The sequence below is a fragment of the Diadema setosum genome, chromosome 14 (genome assembly GCF_964275005.1).
Source record: "Diadema setosum chromosome 14, eeDiaSeto1, whole genome shotgun sequence".
Classification (NCBI taxonomy): Eukaryota; Metazoa; Echinodermata; class Echinoidea; order Diadematoida; family Diadematidae; genus Diadema; species Diadema setosum.
This window is the reverse complement of record NC_092698.1, coordinates 28218745-28241837: the sequence shown is the minus strand read 5'-3', so window position 1 is coordinate 28241837 and position 23093 is coordinate 28218745. Positions and strand designations below refer to the sequence as shown.

The following is a 23093-nucleotide window of genomic DNA, read 5'->3' as shown; positions in this document are numbered from 1 at the left end:
CCCATCCCCATGATCATCTCCACTGCATCCTCTCTTAAACACTTCACACAAAGCCTTTCAAAATTCATATCTTATGTACTCTTTCCCCTTCAATTCTATCCTTTACTAGTCCAGTTCATCTTGATATTTCCTGATGGCCTCTTAAGACCAGCATCTACCCCCTTCTCCTCCCTACTGAATTACCCACCAGATTCCCCTACCCACTCAAAGCAAAGCACCCCAACTTTTCTTGCAAATTTCCGTACCCCAACCAGCTAGTCAAGTCATCTTTCCCCTCCCCAGAAGTTGATCTTCATCCCCCACCCCCGAACTCTTTTCTCTTTAGGCCTTTCAAAACTCACATCTCTCTCACCCTGAAATCAATCTCTCCCCCCTCTTCCCTAAACCATCCCCTCCCCCACCTGACACACCCAAGCTAACTCCTCCCCCCCCCCCCCCCAACTCTTTGGATCATCAAATCCCCCCTTCCTGAAGCTGACTGACATTTGGAGGGATGTGGTTCTTCCTTGTCCCCTTTCAAAGTTTGGATCGGAAACCTCTGAGGTACTGCATAAAGCTTTAAGCATGGCAGCCATCCCGACCTATGCTCTCTGCACGTTCACTGCATTGAGGTCTACACAACTCTACATTTGACGACAAGGAACTACATATCAAAAATACTTAAGTTACGACACAAAGTACTATGGGCAATTGCATATGTTTGAGGGGATATTCTAGCTTTGGTTACTCACTGTTTCTTGGGCTTTTACTTATTCAATCATGAATGGATATGTAAATGACATATACAATATTTCTCTTACATAATTTAGTATCAGGCACTATTATTTGCCATATCATGACGAATAGTATCATCTCCCCCCCCCCCCTCCCCCCAGCGATCTGTGACATACAAGTATGCAGAAAACTTGCAATTTATCGATCAGATATAATAATGTCACTTTTTACCATATGATCAATACCAGTCTTGTTCACATATCATCCCATCATCTCATTCAATCTTTTAGATAAATGCACTGTACATAAAGTCACGCTCACACATTTGAATAATTTTCAAGTCCTCATCAGAATAAAACAAGAATTGTTTGCACAGTTCAAATGACATCCAGAAATATAGTATTACATAAATACAGGTATCTCGGTGATAACTCTCAGTCCTGGTGGTATTATACTGTCTAAACAATTATTTGTCTATGCAAGGGAGAGGAACATTTGCCAAGTATTTACCCATAGATGTCGAGCACACCAATAAAGTTGGACGTCTTTGACGTTGTGTCCATGGCCTTGTTGATCTGGTCGACGATCCATGAGAAGAGCTGTGCGTAGATGTGCTTGGCGAGGGCGTCCCTCGAAAACAGTGCCTGAAAATGGCCACACACACAAAAAAAAGAGTTGTACCTTTGATGTTAATATGTCACCCAATCAATACACCAATGTCTTTGGACAGTTCTATTCAGTGCATGCTGTGATAGTAGTGTGATTCTTACTTGTCTGGATAAAAGAAAGTAAATAAATAAACAAGCAATCAAAAACCACTTACACATTTACATCCATTCAACATACATGCACTTCTTACAACTGCAACAATCTGCTTATTAATGCATATGATTGAAGAAGTGGATAAATATGAGTTTTAAGTCCTTACCTTGAATTCTTTAAAAGTGATACTCAAACCTATTTGCAATGAGTACCACCATTCAAAAGTGAAATTCCCTACATTTTCTGAAGCATCATAATGCTGAAAATGCCTCCCACTTGCTTAAGAAAACAGATTACATCTCACACTGAAAAGGATCTTCTCCTTGACAACCTGTATTCAATGGGGAGGTGTATCTTCACTTGCATATCTTCAACACTTGACATGATCTCTATGCCTTGTTTTTAAATAGGCACCTACTGATGTGGACACTCTTTCCTGTTTCATGTCCGTGAATTATGATGACACAGAGTGTTTTGTTTATGATTCTAAAGCAGGCGTGGGAGAAAGGGGAAAATGCCCTTATTGGATGGGAACACTGCATCAAAATGAAGCCCTCACACCATCCCCTTTTGGAGAGTTGGGGGGGGGGGGGAATAGGGCGAAGTCCTTGATCAACTGCTGCATGAAATGTCACTGCCAATGCATGCAGGGATGCAAAGAGGGAAACAAAAACCCCAGAGGGGTTGCCTCCATGGGGGATGTGAGGGAGGTACAGTTGGTGAAAATATTCATACACAGGGGGCCCCCCTGGCAGTAAGTGTTGCGAGAATGGCAGAAATAAGTCAAGAGCTGGAAATTGAAGAAACACCAGATGTATTCAATAGATCTATCAGCAGACCACAAGGAAAATATCTGCAATTTAATAGATTGCTGAACCTTCAGTAGCCAATAAACTTCACTCCAGTTCTCTTCAAGTTGGAATGTTTCTACATTTTGTGTATCAAATCCATTTGGATTTTCTCAGTAACGACAGGGACACGTAACAGAGCACTATAGAAAATGTAAAGTTCACACTGAAACATAATATTCCTCACATCTATATCTCGGTGCATACCACGTATTAAAATGGATAATTAATGTTTAGTTACTAAAGGTGATATTTGCAACTTGTTAGCACAGTCTGCTCTGCCTAAACAAGTCTGTCGGGGAAACTACAAGCCACAAGAAAAAAAAAATCAGATGTAGGGCATAATACTCCAACTTGCATTCTTTACCAAGTCCTCCAGAACTTTCGACAACTTTTCTCCCAAAATTAGAGGAATGAACACGCATACTTGTGGATGCTGTGGTTATCTCCTCTGCCCGCGGTGGTCCCCGTTGACATACATATCCGAAGCGCAGGCAGCCGTTTACAAAAATAGTTGGGATTATCTGCCAGCTAAATCCGTACGACCCCCTCTGTGGGAACATTCGGTAATCTTGGAAGTTTTCGATTACCTCATGTGTACAGAGACGCGACACATTTGGCACAAAGATTCTAGACATTTGACTCCCCCCCCCCCCTTCCCCCCTATTTTGGCTTGTCATTTGGTTGTCATTGTTTTCATCTCTGGTGGCTGTGCAATAACAGACAAAAAGCCCGCGTGTTTCTTGTAAAGACAGATCACAGTGACACAAGACTTTTCTGAGATGGTATCACAAATTTCAGGACATTTCACAACATCCTTTCAGATTTTTTTAAAAATATATTTATGTTCCTTTGCTTTGTTTTTGTTTTTCTGTGTTGTACTTTGTAGGGAAATGGCTTAAGGTGATGACTTTCCTACAAAATATTTTAACATATGGTACGTAGTCCAATATTCAATATCAGTGAAAACAATGCAGTCAAACCTGTCTCAGCGACCACCTGCCTCATACGACCACTAAAAGTAATTCCCTCCAAGAGAAAAAGCATGTTAAAGAGCCGGTCTATAGCAGCCACCTGTCTATAATGGCCACTTTTTTTTCATCTCCCTTGTGTGGCCGCTACAGACAGGTTTGACTGTACTTTGAATTTTCTACTGGTACATCTGCAATGTCAGTGCATTAAGAGGGAATCACTCTGAGTTGTAATACATGATTACATTCACAAATTAATCAGCGTGCGATATTTGTGACTTATTTTGCACACTTTGGCTGAACACTAGCATACTATCCCACAAATACAAATGACAGGGTATCTCTTGAAAATATACATGTACCTTATTGTTTGCATGTGCTTTTAATAGAGATCACATCACCATGACTGCTAGAAATGAATAATTTGGGCTGGAAGGCTCTACTAAATAAAAATGGAGTTATTCCACTCCAAAGCAGGCACAGTACGTATAAGATTACTAATGTGAGAATAATTGTACAACACAAATGTCTTAATCTATTTTCTAAAATTGTTTTAGGCAGATGTGAAAGAAACATTCAGTCCTTGCTAAAGAGGATGAAGGGAATAACAACTATCAATCTTGCAGTGAGCTAAATGCAGCCTTCTCCTGAAGGCTATTTCCTGGAAAGACACTGCTCCCATCCTAAATCATCACAAAATTGAGGAAAATGTTTCATCGTCCAAATTTAGAATTTGATTACATGATGCACATCCTGCGTCTATTGTTTAAAAATTTTTGCAAGTTTTTTTTTTTTTTTTTTTTTTTTTTTTTCTCAGCCAAAATCTAGACCTAGTCTGACCTGCCAAAAAAGTAATATCCTATGCCCAAAATACTACTGTATGAGCTCAACTTCTTGCGTACATATATTTTCATAAATGGCTACTTGTCTGCAAATTTTTGTATGATGTTAATTTTGCAGTTGCAAGAATCTGGTAATCTTTACTTTACACTTTAAGAATGGAATAGGAATGAGTAACAAATGATAATACTAGTATGTCTACTGAATGTTTTTACTCAGTGATCCCATGTATATAAAACAAGTAGTGTGTTTTACATTTTAAGTATGACCTAGTGTGTTGTTATGCCCCAGATATCGCTATGTCATGGTACATATATACAGTGTGCTGGAACAACAAAAGCTACTAGTTTTATGCAATCCAGTGCTGGCATAGATTGATTTTTTCCCCCTAAATGATACTTTTGCACAATTTTATATGCATGTGTTGCTATTTTCATGGTTCAAAGGTGATTTGCAAAACTCTCAAAAATAACATCATCATGTACAATATCTCACCACAACTATCTCATAGATGGCTCAGGCTTTCAAAGAGGTCATCTGACTTGGTTGGAATATATTCTGTCATGTGACTGCCTCTTCACCAATCATATTGCAAGAATATTACCATAATATGTGATATGATATGGAGTAACATAATTTCACTTGGGAGACTTATTTTGACTTTAAAAAGCAAAGTAATTCAAATATGGAAGTAAGACCTCATAGCTTAAAGATAATGAATACAGTTGAGAAAGCAGCAACTTGAAACTGGGATAAACAACTTCAACACCAAATCGACGTCTTCTCGGCATTCGATATGGGTCAATTTCCTGCGCTTAATGAAACCACGTGGAGAGGTGAGGAAGAGCTATATCTTTCCTACAACACTGAAAACTCTGCCGTCCACTGACCTCCAAGGACATTTTTTTTTTCTCTGAATTAATTCCATCAACGCACACTTCTACAAGTCGGCAAAATCAAGACTCGAATCTGAACTTCAATTCACACTTTGGGAAAGGCACGGCCATCTAGCACAGACATCTAAGTTTTGGCCACCTGCCAAGTCACAACCCCCTTGAGTGCTGACTTTTTGCTCTCCCATAGGCTTACAACTAGACCTTTGTACTTCCACAGGTAACAGGTTAAAGAGAATAGCACCTGCTCCATTAAAGACAACTGACTTCAGATAGTAAAGGGCATTCACTCTATTGATCTTATCACTTTCTGACTCCAGTTTCAAATACTTGGAGGGGAAGAAAAATTGAGAAATAAAATTGAGAAATAAAATTGAGAAATAAAACTGAGAAATCAAACAGAAAGATGTTTGGAAATTCTGCATATGCTACATAAACCAAAAGGTATAGTATTTCTCTGCAACATTCTATTTGTTCATTCAGTTTTGGTACAAACATTGATGAACTGTTTGGTTACATCATTCATAGTCCATGGATGTACAATGTTCTCCCATACTACTACATTCAGACATACAGCCTTTTAAATTTCCAGCGATGAAGATTCAAAGGGATACAGTACTAACGTGTGACATCACTAGCCATTCATCGCCATGGAAACTGGTTCTAAGCAACTTCACCAGGCCCGAATTTCTGTGAACACTACAGTTGCTAACCATGCTCACAACTGGTTCCAATCCAAGCTAGAACAAAAGACTGTGACATAGTAACTTCAGTACTCTTTTAATGGTGACTGAATCAATCTTAACAGAAAGCTAGGGTAGCATTCTTAATGATCAGGTATTTGTTTGTTTTGGGAACAACCACAGACAAATATGTTTCCTTCAAGAGCAAAACAATGAAAAATGCTGATCCTGACATTACCAAGCACATTGCAACCAGTGGGTGCAATACAAAGTTGACGCCTTGCTCAGCAGACACCTTGTCTGAAACTTGAAGCTGCTTGAACGGAGAAGACTAGTCCTGGTCTACCCACAGGAGCACTGTCTTTACTTCACAAGGGAAGTAGGAAATCCTAGAGGGAAGAACCCCAGCATTTAGACCTTGCATCACCGCTCTTCGTTAATGGCATTGACTTGATAGGGGGGAAGTCTATTAATAAAAAACTCCTCCAATGCCACTATCAACAGGCACAAGTCTGTTGCAGGGGGGAGTATTCAGCCCTTTCTACTCTGTCAAACCTGGGTAATAAATCACTTCCAAAACAGCAGACAGATCTGGGGCTCGCATGCACAATTACTGACAAACTCGGCCCGCCATTGGCAAGGCATGGCATCACTGGTTCCCAAAAATAGCACAACTGGCTCGGCTGGGAGTTGTGGTGCCTAATTAATGCGCTTGACAACTTCACGTCACGTGGCTCGACACTCTGGAATCTCTACAGACACCATTCATCTTTCTTTCTTTATCTCGTTTTCTACTTTTCAAAGGAGCGTCACATCTTGTTGGGTAAAAGAACTTTGATTGCCACTAATGGGGTGAAAAAAACACCCACCCAACCTTTTATTTCAGCTCATTCCAGCTTCATAAGGGTTGTTGTCATATTTGATGTGATCCATTTAAGCTCTTGACTATCGTAACATCTTAGCTATTCTTATGGCACAGCTTGAACACAAACAAATTAAAAACTGTGGACACTTGTCGAGGATACATGAAGGTCAAGTAATACCTCAAATGAATCAACGGTCTAGTTCTGATCACTGAAATATCTGGCAATATCCAAATTCCCCCTCACTGCAAGTATGAAACGGAAGAATCAAGTGTTTCAAGGAACTTCAGATGGAGTCACTGCCCTCGCTCTACTGTAGATGTTTGATACAGAAATTAAATTTGCATGCATGACACGGCAACAGGTCCTTGCACCTGCCAAGACCTTTTAATTGCGTGACTGGTTTGGGTAAAATTCTTCATGTCAATGTACTGCCACTCAAGATGAACTATTTAGCATGTCGTCGGTGCAAGGAGATGGCAAGAGGAGAGGAATAACCTTGGATCTACAGCTTCATTTGCAAATATAGGACTAAGTCATAAAGAAAAGATGTCTAGCCTAAAGGAGATGAATGCAAGATTGTCCAGCTTCATAGCTATTTGAACATTTTTTTTTGGTACCTTTGTATAACAAAAACATTGATTTTTCGGTACCTTTGTATAACAGGAATCAAGGAGAGGGATGTTTGACTTCATCACTTGAAAATCTTCATGCGGGTTTACAGAACGTCAAAAAGTAGATAATGTGTCTACTCTGTTCTTTTGCTTCTGGGGACAAAGTTACATGTATATGTCCTCATTCCTTTGCATTCATATGTAATATAGAACGAATGAAAATGCAAATTTTGGGACAAAATGAGAGAAACTCAAATACGTCTAGTGCTGGGATTGAGGTGATTAACTTCAATGCACACATGAACCAGATGTGCCACAAACCAAAGCCACTGAATATATCCTTTCTTGCGGAGAACAAATTCAACTTCAATCGAGATGTGATCTTTGTACCTTACAAAAGCAGAAAGACAAAGACAGAGAGACAGCGAGATAGGAGAAGGGCACAAAAAGCAGTTTGAGAGAGAGAAAAAAAAATAAAGAGGGACAGTGGTATGACCATGCTGAGATGATGTTCCTTTATCAAGCATGCCACAAGCTCACTCTTGCTCACTGGAAACTTTCAAAACTCTTCAAGCGGCAATGCAGTGAGAATCTTCCCCCCCCCCCCCACATCACTTAATTCTCGTCAGCCCCAAGATGGCGATCTTCACCGGCGAGTGATCGCTGAAAATCCATTTAGGTAATGTCCCAGCATGTGTCGCCGGGCACCCATGGACTTGGCTAGGTCCACCTGTCAGCGGGGACCACAACAGTCTGAACGCGATAAGACCCGAACAACTTCCTCCGCGGGCTGGATAAACATCTACACTTTGGGGTTCACTTCCGCTTATTTCACCTGCCCTTATTCATGCTATATGTCTTTCCTATTTGTTTTTTTTTTTTTCCCCTCAGATGGTGTCACACGTAATTTCCATCAAACTAGCACATTATTTGTGATACCGCACATTGCCCTCTCATGGGACGAGGCGGAAATACGTAAGCAGGAGAGGCACCAAATACAACAAAAGGTGTCATGTTTTCATCTTTGGGGTGAAAATGTCAATGAGACAGGTGGAAAACTCCAGCAACTAATAAGGCACATTTTCCCTGACAATTTTAATCCTTTACCTCTTTATGCTATGGGACAAAAAAAAAAAAAGAAATCATTTCATGATATGACTGAAAAAAATATAGTTATTGGTTGTATTCTATAATTTGCTTGAATCTTTCATTCATGACTACCACAGCCATCACCTATCTCCATAAAAGAGCTACCATTGTTTTGCTAACCCACAAAATATAACATGTTTCCCCATCACGAGGTGACAGTGCCCTGAAACAGAATGTACAAAGTGGCTGATGTAGGAGCAACCCCAAAATGACCAATGTGAGCGTTGGAGAGTTAAATCATTGTTGTGCACAGCTCTGTCATAGGACTATCAAAATTGCTTAAAGGGAAAGTAAACCCAAAGAGCAATGTGGATTGAGTGAAAGCAGTAATATTAATAGAGCACATCAGTGAAAATTTGAGGAAAATCGGGCAATCGATGCAAAAGTTATGAATTTTTAAAGTTTTGGTGTTGCAACTGCTGGGTAAGGAGACTACTAGAGGTTATGATGTATGAGTGGACTACAATATAAAGAAAATAAAAAGGGAATTCAATGAAAATTCATTTTTCATGAAAATTACATATTCCATCAACTTGATACTGACATATGTTAGGGGTAGCACTTATTTCCCCTGCTTTCTGAAAGCGGTTAGTCAAGAACTCTTTCATTTTGCTAGAAAAGTGAATTTTTGTGGAATTCCTTTTATATTTCCTTTATGTTGTGGTCCTCTCATACGTCATAACCTCTAGTAGTCTCCTCATCCAGCAGTTCCAACACCAAAACTTTAAAAATTCATAACTTTTGCATCGATTGTCCGATTTTCCTCAAACTTTCACTGATGTGTTCTACTAATGTTACTGCTTTTACTCAATCCACATTGCTCTTGGGGTTTATCTTCCCTTTAAGGTTTTTACGGTATAGGACTAATGCATGGCAGTACAGAACACTTGAGAGCTTCTTGAAGACACCTGTCTTTTCCTTAGGAATGATGCCCATGCAGTAGAGAAAAATTTCTGTCCCTGCTCTAGCGACACAGGACTGGCAACAACTGTCCTCTCGTCGCAGCCTACACATTGCAATTCTTTTGGCATCACTCGATGCGGGCTTCCAAGTTCGCAAAGGTCAGACCCACGAGATGGATCGCATATGCTTCTCAGCAGTGGAGGACGATATGACGAGAGAAGGACGGGAGTATGGCATTTAGCAGTATAAAGCTCATTGGGAAGGTCAAGCCACAGATGAGGTTTGGCAAGGTATTGGAGAAGGGAGAAACCAACTTTGAACATCTCTGATTGTGGTTAAATCCAATTTCTAATGCTTCTATATAGATCGTGAAACGACCTACTCACCCTGTATCTAACAAAAAATCACAGAACTATAAGTAGAAACTTTCTTACTCCTGCTCAGATAAAGTAAAAAAAAAAAAAAAAAAAAAGGGGGGGGGGGGTAAACACGACCACCCACTACAATCAGAGGAACGCTGAAGATCTTTTTATTAAAGACACATTAAACAGACACCAACACAGATTCATATAAGGGAACAGAACTGGTAAAAGGGAAATGACTGTCACAGTTATCTTCTATCAAAATTTGGGAAGAGCCCTGGACATTGAAGGAGGTTCAGGGAATGTAAATCTTACCAGATCTCGGCGTAGAGGCTTGGTCAGCACCTCTCGAACTGTGACGATCTTCCGGTTGCACAGCCACTTGCACATCTGGTCCTCGTCCACACCCAGCAGACTGCACAGGATTGGCAGATTCTCATTGTCCTTCTGCAGGTGTCACCATAGCACATGATAATATCAATTTGAGCATAATTGATGTCAAATGTAAGTGGCACACTCTCTTCGTGGAAGTTTCCTCCTTTTTGGAGGATATATTTACAGCAACTTCCATGATGTGACAAATAAATGTTATTTCTTCAACATATCTTGTAGCTTTGCTGGGTTTTTTCCCCACATACTTTGTAACTTTAAAGAATATTTCATTGAATTTCTTAATGAGAAATACCCCCAACATGGAAATTAAGCTTATTGGAACAATTCTTCACACGAGAGGAAAAAGATCACAAATGATGTGAATTAATCATATGTATACACCATTACCCCTCTCTTTTCCTGTTGTTGCATTGGATGTCACATGTTACAGTCATATTTTCACCCTCATTTGCAAGCACAAAGTACCATGGTTATCAACCATCGTCTATCAAGTTGTCAGAATGACACAAGGAAAATACTGACAAACTGCACATAAGAATCAAACCGAGGATCATCATGTGAACTCTTAGAGAAAGAGCCCGCAAAACTTACAGGTGAATAAACTCGGCATGCTACACCAATCTGTTTAAGAAGAAGTGTCAGCACCAACTTGACTGATGCCATTACAGAATTTGCCATTTAGATTCTATACTGATGTGACAGTCAGCAATCTTCAATACTGACCTAGATACCTCGATAATGGGACCACCAGACAAATATGGCAATGTCACCTCAACTTTACATCATTCAGCCTCCCCCCCCCCCATCCCCCATTGCCCCCACCCCTTGTGACAAAATCTGGACTCGATCACTACAAAACTCTAATCACATCTTCTCTGTGGACAGTCTTTATCTGGATAAACTTTGTATCTATCTTCTTCTTTTTTTCCTGACAGTAAGCCCAAGCACTGGTCAAAATATCTGCCATGACTTCATACCACAGCAGAGGTCAGAGCGATCTTTATCGTTGACTACACAATGATGAGCAATCTTGTTTTGAATGGATCTTGTGGCAAACGAACCCTTGGGGCTATGAAATGGCCCTACTGATTTCCTTGCTTGTTAAGCATGCTTGACAGACGTACGGAATATATTCACTACTTTTCAGCAATTGTAAGCAGCAATGACAAGAAAGGTACGAGTGTTTTGGTAAGGGCATATTCACCTTCTCTTTTTTTTTTTTTTTTTTTTTTTTTTTGGGGGGGGGGTCTTGTTTTCTTAAAGCAGACCAAGAAATCATTGATGATCACTGTAAAGAGTTCTGTTTGACCACCAATTTCCTTCCAATTTACTCATTTCAATTGTTGAAAACCCATGTGCATATACATATCGTTGTACTACGGAGAGGGACAAGGGAATCTACACAGGGACTGTATTTTTTCCCTGACCTATCAAACTATTCAAATTATTATCAAATCTATGAAATTACGAAGTTTTAATTTCAGCCCATCCCAACAAAATATTAATGTTTTTAGAACACAAACAGTCCAGGAAAAAAAAAAAAAAAAGAACACACCAGATCTTAGCAAATTAAGAAAGGCATCAGTGGTGATTCTATACCTGCTTATCTCAGTCCCACACTTATATTCCTGTGTGGGCACGAGAACGTTGGCCTTTGGTCTTGACCTTTAATCACATGGTTTCCAATTTCATCAATGTCTCATTACATAATTATACCACATTTAAATCAAACCTCAACTTGTTTGTGGCTATTCATGACACCAGAAAATGATTACTCATACAGAGACAGACTGAGGGACAGAAAATAAAAGAGTGTCATATTTAAACATTTTCAACAACAATTTTCAACATTATAAGCCTACATTGAAAGCTTGCACTACCAAGGGTGTACATACATGTGTGTCAACACTGCTGATGTCATTGCCGTAAGGAAAGCCTTCGTCTCCGCACCATACAAGCACTAATTTTCTCAATATCCTTTGAGGTGGGTGGTCTTAAACTCTAGCAGCTTGCACACATTTTCAATAAAACCAAAGGAATCCAACCGCTGCGCAGAAGACTGCCTTTCATTTCTAGTGCAACCCCTATTATGTGCTATTCATGTAAGTGGACTTTCGTTAACATTCTGATTGATTCACTGATCTCGACCACTGACTGAGCAAGGATTGACCTTAAGCCGTATCTTCATAAAGGAAATATCTTTTGATTTACCTCTATGCATTATATCGGTACCAAATACCACTATCATTGGACTTACCTCATGGAATTTATGGCCCAAAGATGGCATTTTAACTTATGTGGCCTTTGACCTTGATTTTAAATCTTCCTCATGTCAGTTTTGGCAACAACTTGCTTTCATCGTCTGTCTTATCTTCTCATTAGATATTACTACTGGACATTCTTAGCTGTCTCAATATCACTTTAATTCCTAAATTATAACTACTCATTTTTTTTCTTCTTTTTTGCATACCTCAATCTTGCTGCTCTCATGCTGGTCTGGCCTGATATCCACGTTGCCAAAGTGAAGAACAGCGCCAATGATGCGGAAAATCTGCTTCATCATGTCCTCCTTGAAGCCTGGAATGAAGGACAGAAAAATCATATCATATCTTACATTATAATTCATATGTTGGTGATGCTTATGGTTGTGGTGATAATTTTATATTCGCCCGGTCAGCACAAACTATTCATACTGTCTCTATCTATGAATGTCATAAGGGATTTATTTCACTTACTCATAATTAATTTTGTGTGTCATATGCTCTGTAATTGCATTTGGTATGAAATCTTTCTTTTTTTATAGAAACATGAATCCTTGACTCAAATACTATTTATCTCATGTATGTTCCTTGTACAAAGTTCTATCAATCTTAATTCAAATATTTGCTTGGAAACGAGACCAGCATGCCACTCCATGCATTTCCACTGATTCACTATTACATGAATGCATGGATCAAGAAGGGGGGGGGGGGGAGTTAATAAAAGACCTCCTCTGCCGAGATGACGGTATCAGTTTCATGACCCAGACCTGCTTTCACGGATGTTTAATTTTTTCTTCTTTTGTTTCACCTTGTAAAGGGCATCCAAAGGAAATGGGCAAAATTATCTACAGACTTGAAGGAAGACTACTAGACACACTACAACATGTCTGGTTGTGGCAGCTGACTCAGCTCCGAACAGAAACTCAGTAAGTCTCTTGCTCCCATCACCGACCACTTTGTATACAATGCCATCATTATTTTGATATGACGGTTTTGAGGTGGTTAAGGAAATGATGATGAGTAAACCGCGGTTAGATTATTTCCACATTTTTCAGTGCGGCGAGGAAATTGGTAGGAATTGGTAGAATGCCTTTATATAAAGCATTCAGCTGCTTTCAGATTAAAAAAAAGAAGAAATTACCAGAAGTGGGTCAGTGCCCAAAGTTATAAATATTGCCAGACAATAGAAAAATAAAGAATAAAAACCATACAGAATGTATCAATTTATGATCATAATTCAGAAGGCATGTCTGTAACATTTGAGACTGGCACAGACTAATGAATATCATTTCAGCCATATGGTCTGTAAAATGACATTTCATGTTGTCACATTTCATCTTCCTCATAAAACAAAATATGTCATGATACAGCACTTGCTCCTATTTAATCTGAATCTATTTTCATATTCCACAAGTCAAAACTCATTATATCCTTTTTTTAACCAGACCGCCTTTAGGAAATATTTTCATCAAATGACAAGGACAGGAAGGGAGTCTTAAGGGTTCAAGAACAAGTACCTAGCTAACCTCATCAGCCCCATAGACTGAGGTACACCTTGGTAGCAAAGTATGAATATGAAATTGACAGAAATAGCTGTTGCAGAATGGCTGGCAATGATCTTGCTTTGACCAGGGAGGTGGAACCTCCCAGCTTTGACATACAGGGTGTGTACCCAGCATTGACAGGTCCAGCCGTGCTAGAATAAATAGCATGAAGATGGGTGGATTCCATTTGATACACCTTCACACCTCACCTTCACGTAGAGATGATGACGGACGTGTTTGAGTGGGAGGAAGCCAAATTTGAGGCAAGCGCATATCAAGTTACTCTGACTCACTCCATGTTTTCTTAAAAACCATACGTTTTCATAGCACGATTCCCATTACAAGACGATGCCCCGCTTTCATTGACGACATCACCACCCATCATACCACCTGCCTGTTTCTTGCCTATCTGCACCATTTCTGTATCTTCCTCAACGAGTATGTCTCCCTATATGTCACTTGTCTGTAAAGTCTGATCTACATTTTTTCTGTCTGTTACTTTTCTATTCTTTCTCTCCCTTTCTCTGTTCTGTTCTTGCTGAGTGGGGTACATGCAGGGTGGAGGGACACCAAAGAAATGTGGCGTGAAGTGTACGTTGACCCAGTTTCGGATGCACGCCGCCCATTTCCTTTCCGCCTCCGTCTCTTACGTCTTTTTACAGCTGACCCTGATAATCCTACTCCCTGGACTGTCAGATGCGATGACATGCGACTGTCTGACAGCAAAAGCGGTCACACGTGCCCAAAGACCTGCCTTTAAAGGGCCTGTGTGACATTGCAGAAATTCTTCTGAAATAATTTGTTGATTACCGGTACATTAAATTCTGAAGGTTGATAGGAGGGAAGCTGAGCTATTTCCTATCATGGGGCAGAGCTGATAAATGGTTTCATGTATCTACAAATGGACTGAAATACTCATATTTTGCTCAATTACTTGGACTAAATTCTTGCCACATTATATCAGCTGTAGTACAACCAGACCACATCTTCACTGCTGCACCCAAGATACACAAAAGCACAAACTGTACTGCAGTATGAGAAACTGATGCTAAACATGGCATTTTCACAATCATATCTCTGACAGAACAATCTGCAAGAACTAGTCCAGATTTTTACGACAATTTTAAAGGAATTAAGACAGTGCCATGAAGCATTCTTTTTTCCTTTTTCCTCTCTCAGTTATATACAACATGACTTGAGAATCTAAAGGCTTTCCCGGAGCTCTGTTCCAGAGCGCTGACATGTGGAATTACACTGACAGTTCGTATTTCCTGCGTTTTTGGGGTCCAAGGGCTCCCTCTAGAGATCTCTTGAAGGGAAGTGTGAATAAATTATGCAAATTGAGTTCCCCTTCTAAATGGCTGACTTAAGTCATCATGTGTTGGGGTGTTAACCTGTCTGCCCCGTAAACTTTCTTACAATCTAAAGGGAGCTTCATAGAACATGAGAAATTTCTTGCAGATTATGGGACAGATAAATTCTTGAGAGAGAGGTTTTGGGATGGAAACAACTATCCCTTTTATGAGATTTTTTCCCCCGTTTCACCCACTCTTGTTGTGGTTGAATATGTCATTCAGCTGTGAAAGTTATGAAAGATTTTTCATGGGACTTCTTATAAAGATGGAAGGGGGGAACATAACCATGATTAACACATATTTCATCACTGAAATACAAATGTATCTTTCCCTTGAGATTTCATGTCTTAAAATGTTGCTGATCTGGAGCCATGTGAAGAATCAGAATTTGCCCTGATAACTGAAGAGCAGTCACTTTTCAGGAAAAACAGTATTTTCAAGGAGGTATGTATATCTTCATAGGAATGTGCTGAAACTTTTACTGATTCACTACTCTATCGAATGATTTAAAAATGGAAATAGATATATGTGAGCTGTCAAGGTCAGCTTGTTCAATTTAATGCCTTTACAGTTCACCTGCAATGCAATAAAATCAGGAGAACGATGGCTTTAACAATCAGGGGCTGCATCAGTTGTACTTGATTCAAGGAATTTGTTAAGAGGTCATCCACTAACAATCTATAGGCTATATCATGTGTAAACTTCTGATATCTTGTACATCACTCAGATCAACTAACCTTGCCACTCGCCCCACCCCCCCCCCCACCTCCTCTTGACATCAACCTTTGAATCAGAAGAGTGTATACCATATAAAGACATGGGGTAGAACTTTAGAACATTCTAGTGATGCAATCGAATTAAAATGAAGATTGCAGCTCAGCCTCCAATACCCTTAAGGGAAATTCGATAGTCATGATTCTACACAGCATTAGGTTTTGTAGTCACACAAAAATGAAGAGGTTTTATACACAGATCACATGCCAATGCGAGGAACCTCCCAACAAACATTACTTTCTCAGAAAATTTGGCATCCCCTAGAGTAAAAAAAGCAGATCAACAAAATTTCTGAACAAGACTCATGGAGGGCTGACCTTTGCTTTTCTTTCACATTACTGCACTGTATTTCCAATACCCTGGTTTACTGTACTTTGAAGCCTAACAGAAATTGTTTCAAAAAGTGCACTGTGGATTATGTCCTTCAACTTACATTAAATCATTACAATTCTAATAGGATTTGCCCCAGACTCTCGGCAAATTTTGAGCCTCATAGCTCTATGTCAGAGTGATGTCATAACCCAAGACTGTTGCCTCTCTGAGGCACTTAATTTGGTTAAAAGTGCTTGGCATTATACAATGCTTCACTTTGTCTAGAGAAAGAGAGAAAAAATAGCCCTTAGAGACAAAAAGTTGTTTTTTTTTTCTCTCCAAAGGAGGTTCATGATTCCATCATTTTGCTGAATAAGAAATGTTATTAGACCCTAGTAAAGTGCAGCCACTAGAGTCTCCTCACATATCTAATAGATGAAAGGAACTTGGAGGGGAAAGGGAGAGGCTAGTAGAGACAAACCAGCAGCCATGAGTGGTCCGAAGTCTGAAGAGATTCTCTTGAAGTGAGGTGCTCAGCGATGAGGTGCACGGGGGGGGGGGGGGGGGGGGGGGGGGGGGGGGTGCTAGAACACTTTGCATGTCATGTAAGAAGTAGAACAGCATTCTAGACCAGTTATTGCCTTTCTGCTTCTCATCTAGAGGTACCTCATCAAAGTTCACAAGAGGTCAAGGGTCAATCTTAAAAGAGGCATGAACTATTGACAACAGTCTCTACTCAGATTTTTCCATCTTTGGTTTGAGTAAATACTATGGTCTCTTTCTTCTGCAAAAACTGATTTATTTTTCATTCTACTTCTTTTCTAAGATCTTACCCAGTAATCTGAATGCCTCTTTGGTCTCCTCAAAGTTTTTCTTGTCATCAATGCCATCCACAACAGGTGCTTCCCCCTGACTGGTGTAGAAGAACTCATCAGGATCTCCTAAAGACAAAGAAAAACATGAGAGAGTTAGGGCGAGTCCATTTGGAAGTAGGGGTGTGGTCAGGGGTAGAAAACGAAACAAACAAACAGCTACTGCTTGTTATCAAATCAGATCCCATTTTGATAGTTTGACATTGAAATAACAACATTGACTTGCCATATATTGATGCTTACAATGTGTAACTTGTGTTCTGCCCAGGTGCTTTTCAAGTGCTGTGAGTGATACCACAAGCAAAAATTAACAAACATCAACGCAAAGTTCTCGGTTAGTTTCTTGTCAACACACTGCATTGCTTTTTTATTCTGCCTTCCCAGGAGCATTCCAATAAATCAGGCATGACAATTTTTCCTCCTTCTTTAAGCGTCAAATCCTATCCAGATTTTTCAATCCATTCCTCTTCTTTTCTTTGAGTTGAGAAAAAAAAAATGATATTCCAATACTGGTGATTTCTTTTTCTTTGAGTCGAAAGCTCATTTTTAGGTGATACGCTATCAGCGTATCACCTATTGTGATTGTCAAAATCTCTCTTTATTTTTTTTTATTCTTCTTTCTTTCTGGACAATTTTGTGTCGTCAATATCTCAACAATGACATTACGGAATGACATGAAATTTTCAGTCAACATGTCTCATAACAATATCTAGCCACAATAAGGTTTTCATGACAGTAACATATCTATGACGTCATCTAGGCGCCATTTTGTGATTTTCGGACCTTGTCACATGATCGATCATAACTTCATAACTAGATGTCATTTCTGCATCATTTTCGGTGGACAAAAAGTTCAGGTCACGTTCTATCTTACTTTTTAACGCTAGTTACCCAGGTCTTCATTACGCGCGCGTACGGGCGCGTCAAAATTTTAAAAGGCTCAAAACGACTTCCCAATGGGAAATCTCGAAGTTTCAGACAATTTTAAGCGTTTCAAACATTTTCTCGCGTGCGCGTCCGTCCGCGCAATTTCGCGCGCAGAGGGCGTAACCAACATGAAAATGCAATTTTTTTGACTGATTTGGATTCCTGATACTTTGAGTAACAATATCCACTGATTTTCGATCGATGTTGACCTATAACAAAGGAATGCACTGGCGTCAAAGTTGAAATTCCGCGCGCGCGTCTTTCTGCAAATATAGTGAAAAAACATGTCTTTGTTTATTTCGCCATAGCTCTTTAAATCGTCCGTTGACCCGATATTTCTATTGCATATTACAAAAGCATATGAATTGTAAATAACATTCCTAGTATCAATATTGCCAGGAAAACGCGATGAAGTGATCATATCGTCATTTTGAATAAAAAAAGTGGAATTGATTTTTTTGAGGTACTGTTTCTGACATTCATTTGCTCGTATCTCTGTTGTTTAAGCTCAATATTATCCCAAATTCACATATGTTGTCCTTTAAACATTTGCCTTTCAAGTCCATGTCATGGTTTTGAAATTTGATGACGTCATCATACTTTAAATTGTGATTAAAAGTAAAGATGCAAAATCGGACAAGTTTACGTGTTATGTCTATGGGAGGTGATTTTTTTTTAAAGCATGCATTGACTTAACAACGTTTAAGCACCTTTATCTCATCTGATTTTGCTTCATTTCCTCTGAAACATACATATGTTGTAGCTGACACAATAAGCTTTAGTAATCATGCATTTTATGTTTTCAAATCTCCTCATCAGGTTGATAATTTTGTAGTTTAAAACTGAAAATGAGAATGTAATCTGTATGGAACGATTCCCAATTTTTTTTTTTTTTTTTTTGCAACTATACATTGATCGAATCCACGCTGCCACTTGTGGGAAGTTGAATAGCGCCATCACAAGGCAACAAACTCGCGATGGTATTTAAATTTAAGTTTTGCACCCGGTCTTCAGGACAGCCATGTGGCAGAATCGGTTAGCGCGCTGGTTGTTCATAACGCCATACCGGCAGGCGAGAGGTTCGACTCCCGCAGGACTTTTATCCGTTCTTTCTTTTTTTCTCTTTTTTTCGGCAGTTCAGCTTTACTCCGATGTCATTTATCGTATTATTTTATCAAGTGTACGTAACCCGTGAACACGGCTGCTCTATTTCCCTTGTTTTGTATTGGAGTTTGGAGATTGGGTTTGCTTCATTAATTTTGTCACACTTAATGTTGTAAATTGCCCCTTGTTACTGTGTCCCGCTTACCACCTTTCGTTTGCTCTTTCCTTTTCTCTTCATTGGTTATTGTTATACTGTAACAGGACAGGTGGTAGGAACATGTACTTTTAAATAACTGGCAGGAATGGGAGCTGAATTGATTAACTCTAGTCCAGGTGTATGGCGTCTCGCTCATCTCTTTGAAATTCCAGGTTGTTATTGTTTGACCCAATAACGGAGTTGTAGACAGGTTTTATGTTGCTATAGAGGTATCTTGTGCAACATGAATAGAAGGCATCACTGTTTAGTAGTAGTAATGAACTTTTTCATGTTTTAAATGATATAAAGATATGAATTTCATATCCAATCTTCGGGACAGCCGTGTGGCTTTATAGTCGCTTAGCGCGCTGCATGGTCATTATGCACTACCTTAGGACGAGATGTTCGGGACCCGCAGGACGCTATTATTTTTTTTTTTCTCTCTCTTTGTTTTTCTTGTGGCAGTTCAGCTTCATTCCGATGTCATTACCCCACGACACACAGTCACTCAAGTTCCCTTTTTTGTCGGAGGCTGGAGGTTGGATTTGCTTCATTTATCATACGTAATGTTGTAAATTGCCCTTGGTATACAATGTCCCGCTTGCCACCTTTCGTTTTCTCTTTCCTTTTCTCTACGTTTGTTCCTGTTACACTGCACAAGACAGGTCGGAAAATAATTTACATAACTCAACTGGAGCAGGAATGGCAACTGAATAAATTAATTCTAGGCCAGGTGTATGGCGTCTCGCTCGTCTCTTTGAAATTCCAGGTTGTTATTGTTTGACCCAATAACGGAATTGTAGACAGGTTTTATTTCGCTATAGAGGTATCTTGTGCCACATGAGGAGAAAGCATCACTGTTTAGTAGTAGTAATGAACTTTTTCATGTCCCTCCTTGTCAATTATAGTGTGTTCAAAGGGGTTGTGTGTCTATCTGCCAAAGAAAAGGAAAACCTTATTTTAGTCATGGCTGTTTCTCTATACGTAGCCGTAGGTAATGAGTGTTGTTGGTATCTGAGCAGTGAATAACACAGCATCAGGCTAAAATCCCCCTTAGTTATACGCGCTAAGCGTTCAATTTGATATATCTTTATTATTTTATGTAGTCAATCACTGATAATGGAGTTACAGAATTATGTTATGACACCTTTCACTGAAAGTTTGTAAAGCAAAGTTTATGGACAAGGAAAGCAATTGTACATGAATGATACCAATCATTTCAGAGGGAAATTATGGTATACCTAAATGTAAGGGTATCATTGCTTTGGAATTGCTGAGAAAATAATGTTGGCACGAGGGCTTCCACTTCTAATAACTGATCCCTTTGAAGATGTGTCGGTCACGGGTGATCGTCATGATTCATCTTTCACGTAGAAGCTTCAGTTCCACACTCTTGGTTCGAGAAGACTTACCATCATACTTCAAATTGTTATTAAAGGTAAAGACTCAAAATCAGACAAGTTTACGTGTTATGTCTATGGGAGGTGATTTTTTTTTTAATGTGCATTGACTTGACAACGTTTAAGCACCTTTATCTCAGCTGATTTTGCTTCATTTCCTCTGAAACTTTAGTATGTTGTAGCTGAGACAATAAGCTGCAGTAATCATGCATTTTATTCTTTGAAATCTCCTCATCAGTTTGACAATTTTGCAGCTAAAAACTGAAAATGAAAATGGAATGTGGACAAAACGATTCCTCATGTATCTTTCACATACATAAGTTTACGTTCCCCATATTTTCTCGTCGAGACGTCTGGCCGAGTGGTTAAAGGCGACGTCTCAGAGACGTGAGGTTACGGGTTCGAACCCCCACAAGATCACGAAACAAAATATTTAGCTATTTTACTTTTTTTTTCTTCAATTTTGTATTACATATTCGTCCATGTAGAAATCACGTTCGTATATAAACGCACCTATACACACACACAGACACACACACACGCCATATCCCTCTTTTTTATGTGTTGGAGACCACATTGCTTCGACTGCAGCAAAATTTTGCAGGTTGACTTTGTCAAACCGATCATAGTATGTAATGACGACGACTGAGGTGTTGTACTTTGAACAATTGTCTTTCAAGACGATGTCATTGTTTTGTAATTTGATGACGTCATTACACTGAAAATTGTGATTAAAGCCATGGTATCAAAACCAGCCGATTATAGGCTTTATGTCTGCGGGACGTATTTTTCCCAAGTTGCCAGAAATAGCATAGCGACCTCAGTCGTTACAAGGCCGCTTTTCCGTCTAGCAATGCAATAGATGTTCACACGGCCACGTTAGTTGAGTGGGCATTGACTTTCCCCCTGTTATATCTATACATTGTTTTTTTTTTTTGTCTTACCATTTCCGTGGATGACCCGTGGCCGAGTGGTTACAGAAACGGTTTCGCATGCACGCTCAATATAACTTCAAGGTGCCTATATCACATTCTTTTCTTTGTCGATCACAGATAACTTTCATCTGATGACCCCAAGCGTATCACCTAACTCGTCCTCAATGTGACGAGTTTTCATGTCTCGTTTTTTTTTTTTTTTTTTGTGCACAAATATACGGATGTCAGTGTTTCATCCTGGCCTTTACACAAACAAACTTTACCTCTTCATAACTGACAATCTATATCAGGGTCATACAAGATAAATGAAGGGGGTGAGGGTCTAGTCTTTGCTTGTCCATTAAAAAAAAATATATGACTAAAGCCTCAATGAGCTATCTTTTTTTTTGTTGAGGATTACATGCTATGGATATTTCACATTTCTATTCAAAAGAAAAGATTCCTCCATCACAATAATCAACATGAAGTTTATTTGTTTTGGGGGAAAAATCATACTCGCGGAATAAATTTCTGCAGATTCCTTATATCATATTATGGTGTGTTTGACTTTGCATTGGAGAGGATCCCCCCCCCCCTCAAAAAAAAAAAATACTTGGTTAATCAACTAATATGGGAAATTATGCTACTGACTCCCATAGGATGACATAACTCATTTATTCAAGAATTTTGATGAACACCATGACATTGAAAGCAATATTGTTTTGCCCTGAAGTAAATACGTTAAGGCAATAAAGTATCTAGAACCATGAAGATTACAAGGTGTAAAATAGATAAGGTTATAATCATAGGCAAAATGACTCAAAAGTTGTCACCAAAGAATAGTTGAAGCATACATGTATATCCATGATAAACTCAACTCAGAGGATAATAAGATTTAATGGTAAATACATTGAACAATAATGACGAAAAACAACCATCAACTGTTATAGTGTTGAATGCACCATGCAGTGAAAGGGGTGACTTGGGAATACATAAAAAAACTTGGCAACGTGGGCATTCATAAAAATAGTCAACTGAGTCTGAAGCTTTTCACAAAACTTTGGGGAGAATGGCTCAATAGGTTGAGGGAGACAAGGGTTGTGGGGTGTTAGTGTGAAAAGGTGAGAGGCACCATGAACGCAACACCAATCGTGGTTAGCATTCTCATTTAAATCACGAAACACAGACGAATGTATCAAAGGAAACGTAACAAGGAGTCAGTAGGATGCACCTCCAAGTCACAGAGACAGAAATACATGTCAAGGTTATTCACTGGGAGTACAACGACAAATTCACGAGCAAAATGCCTCTGACAATTGATATATTGCATTAAAATGTACTTGATTATCATAACCTGCGCATAAAAACAGGTATTGATGTAATGCGACAAAGTCTGCCATATAACCAAGATAAAAAATGAATACAAACAAAAGCAAGAA

The 23093-nt window shown here is 39.2% G+C and overlaps 1 protein-coding gene across 1 annotated transcript in view; it reads right to left on the bottom strand.

The window, feature by feature from the left end:
- Positions 1-23093, bottom strand: part of LOC140238134 (unconventional myosin-Va-like) — a 228407-nt gene that overhangs the window by 78400 nt on the left and 126914 nt on the right. Inside the window, exons 8-11 of the mRNA XM_072318070.1 lie at positions 17075-17182; positions 12466-12572; positions 9918-10049; positions 1225-1358 (exon numbers count right to left, since the gene is read on the bottom strand). Of these exons, the coding sequence (XP_072174171.1) occupies positions 1225-1358; positions 9918-10049; positions 12466-12572; positions 17075-17182 (481 nt within the window). The remainder of the gene's footprint in view (positions 1-1224; positions 1359-9917; positions 10050-12465; positions 12573-17074; positions 17183-23093) is intronic.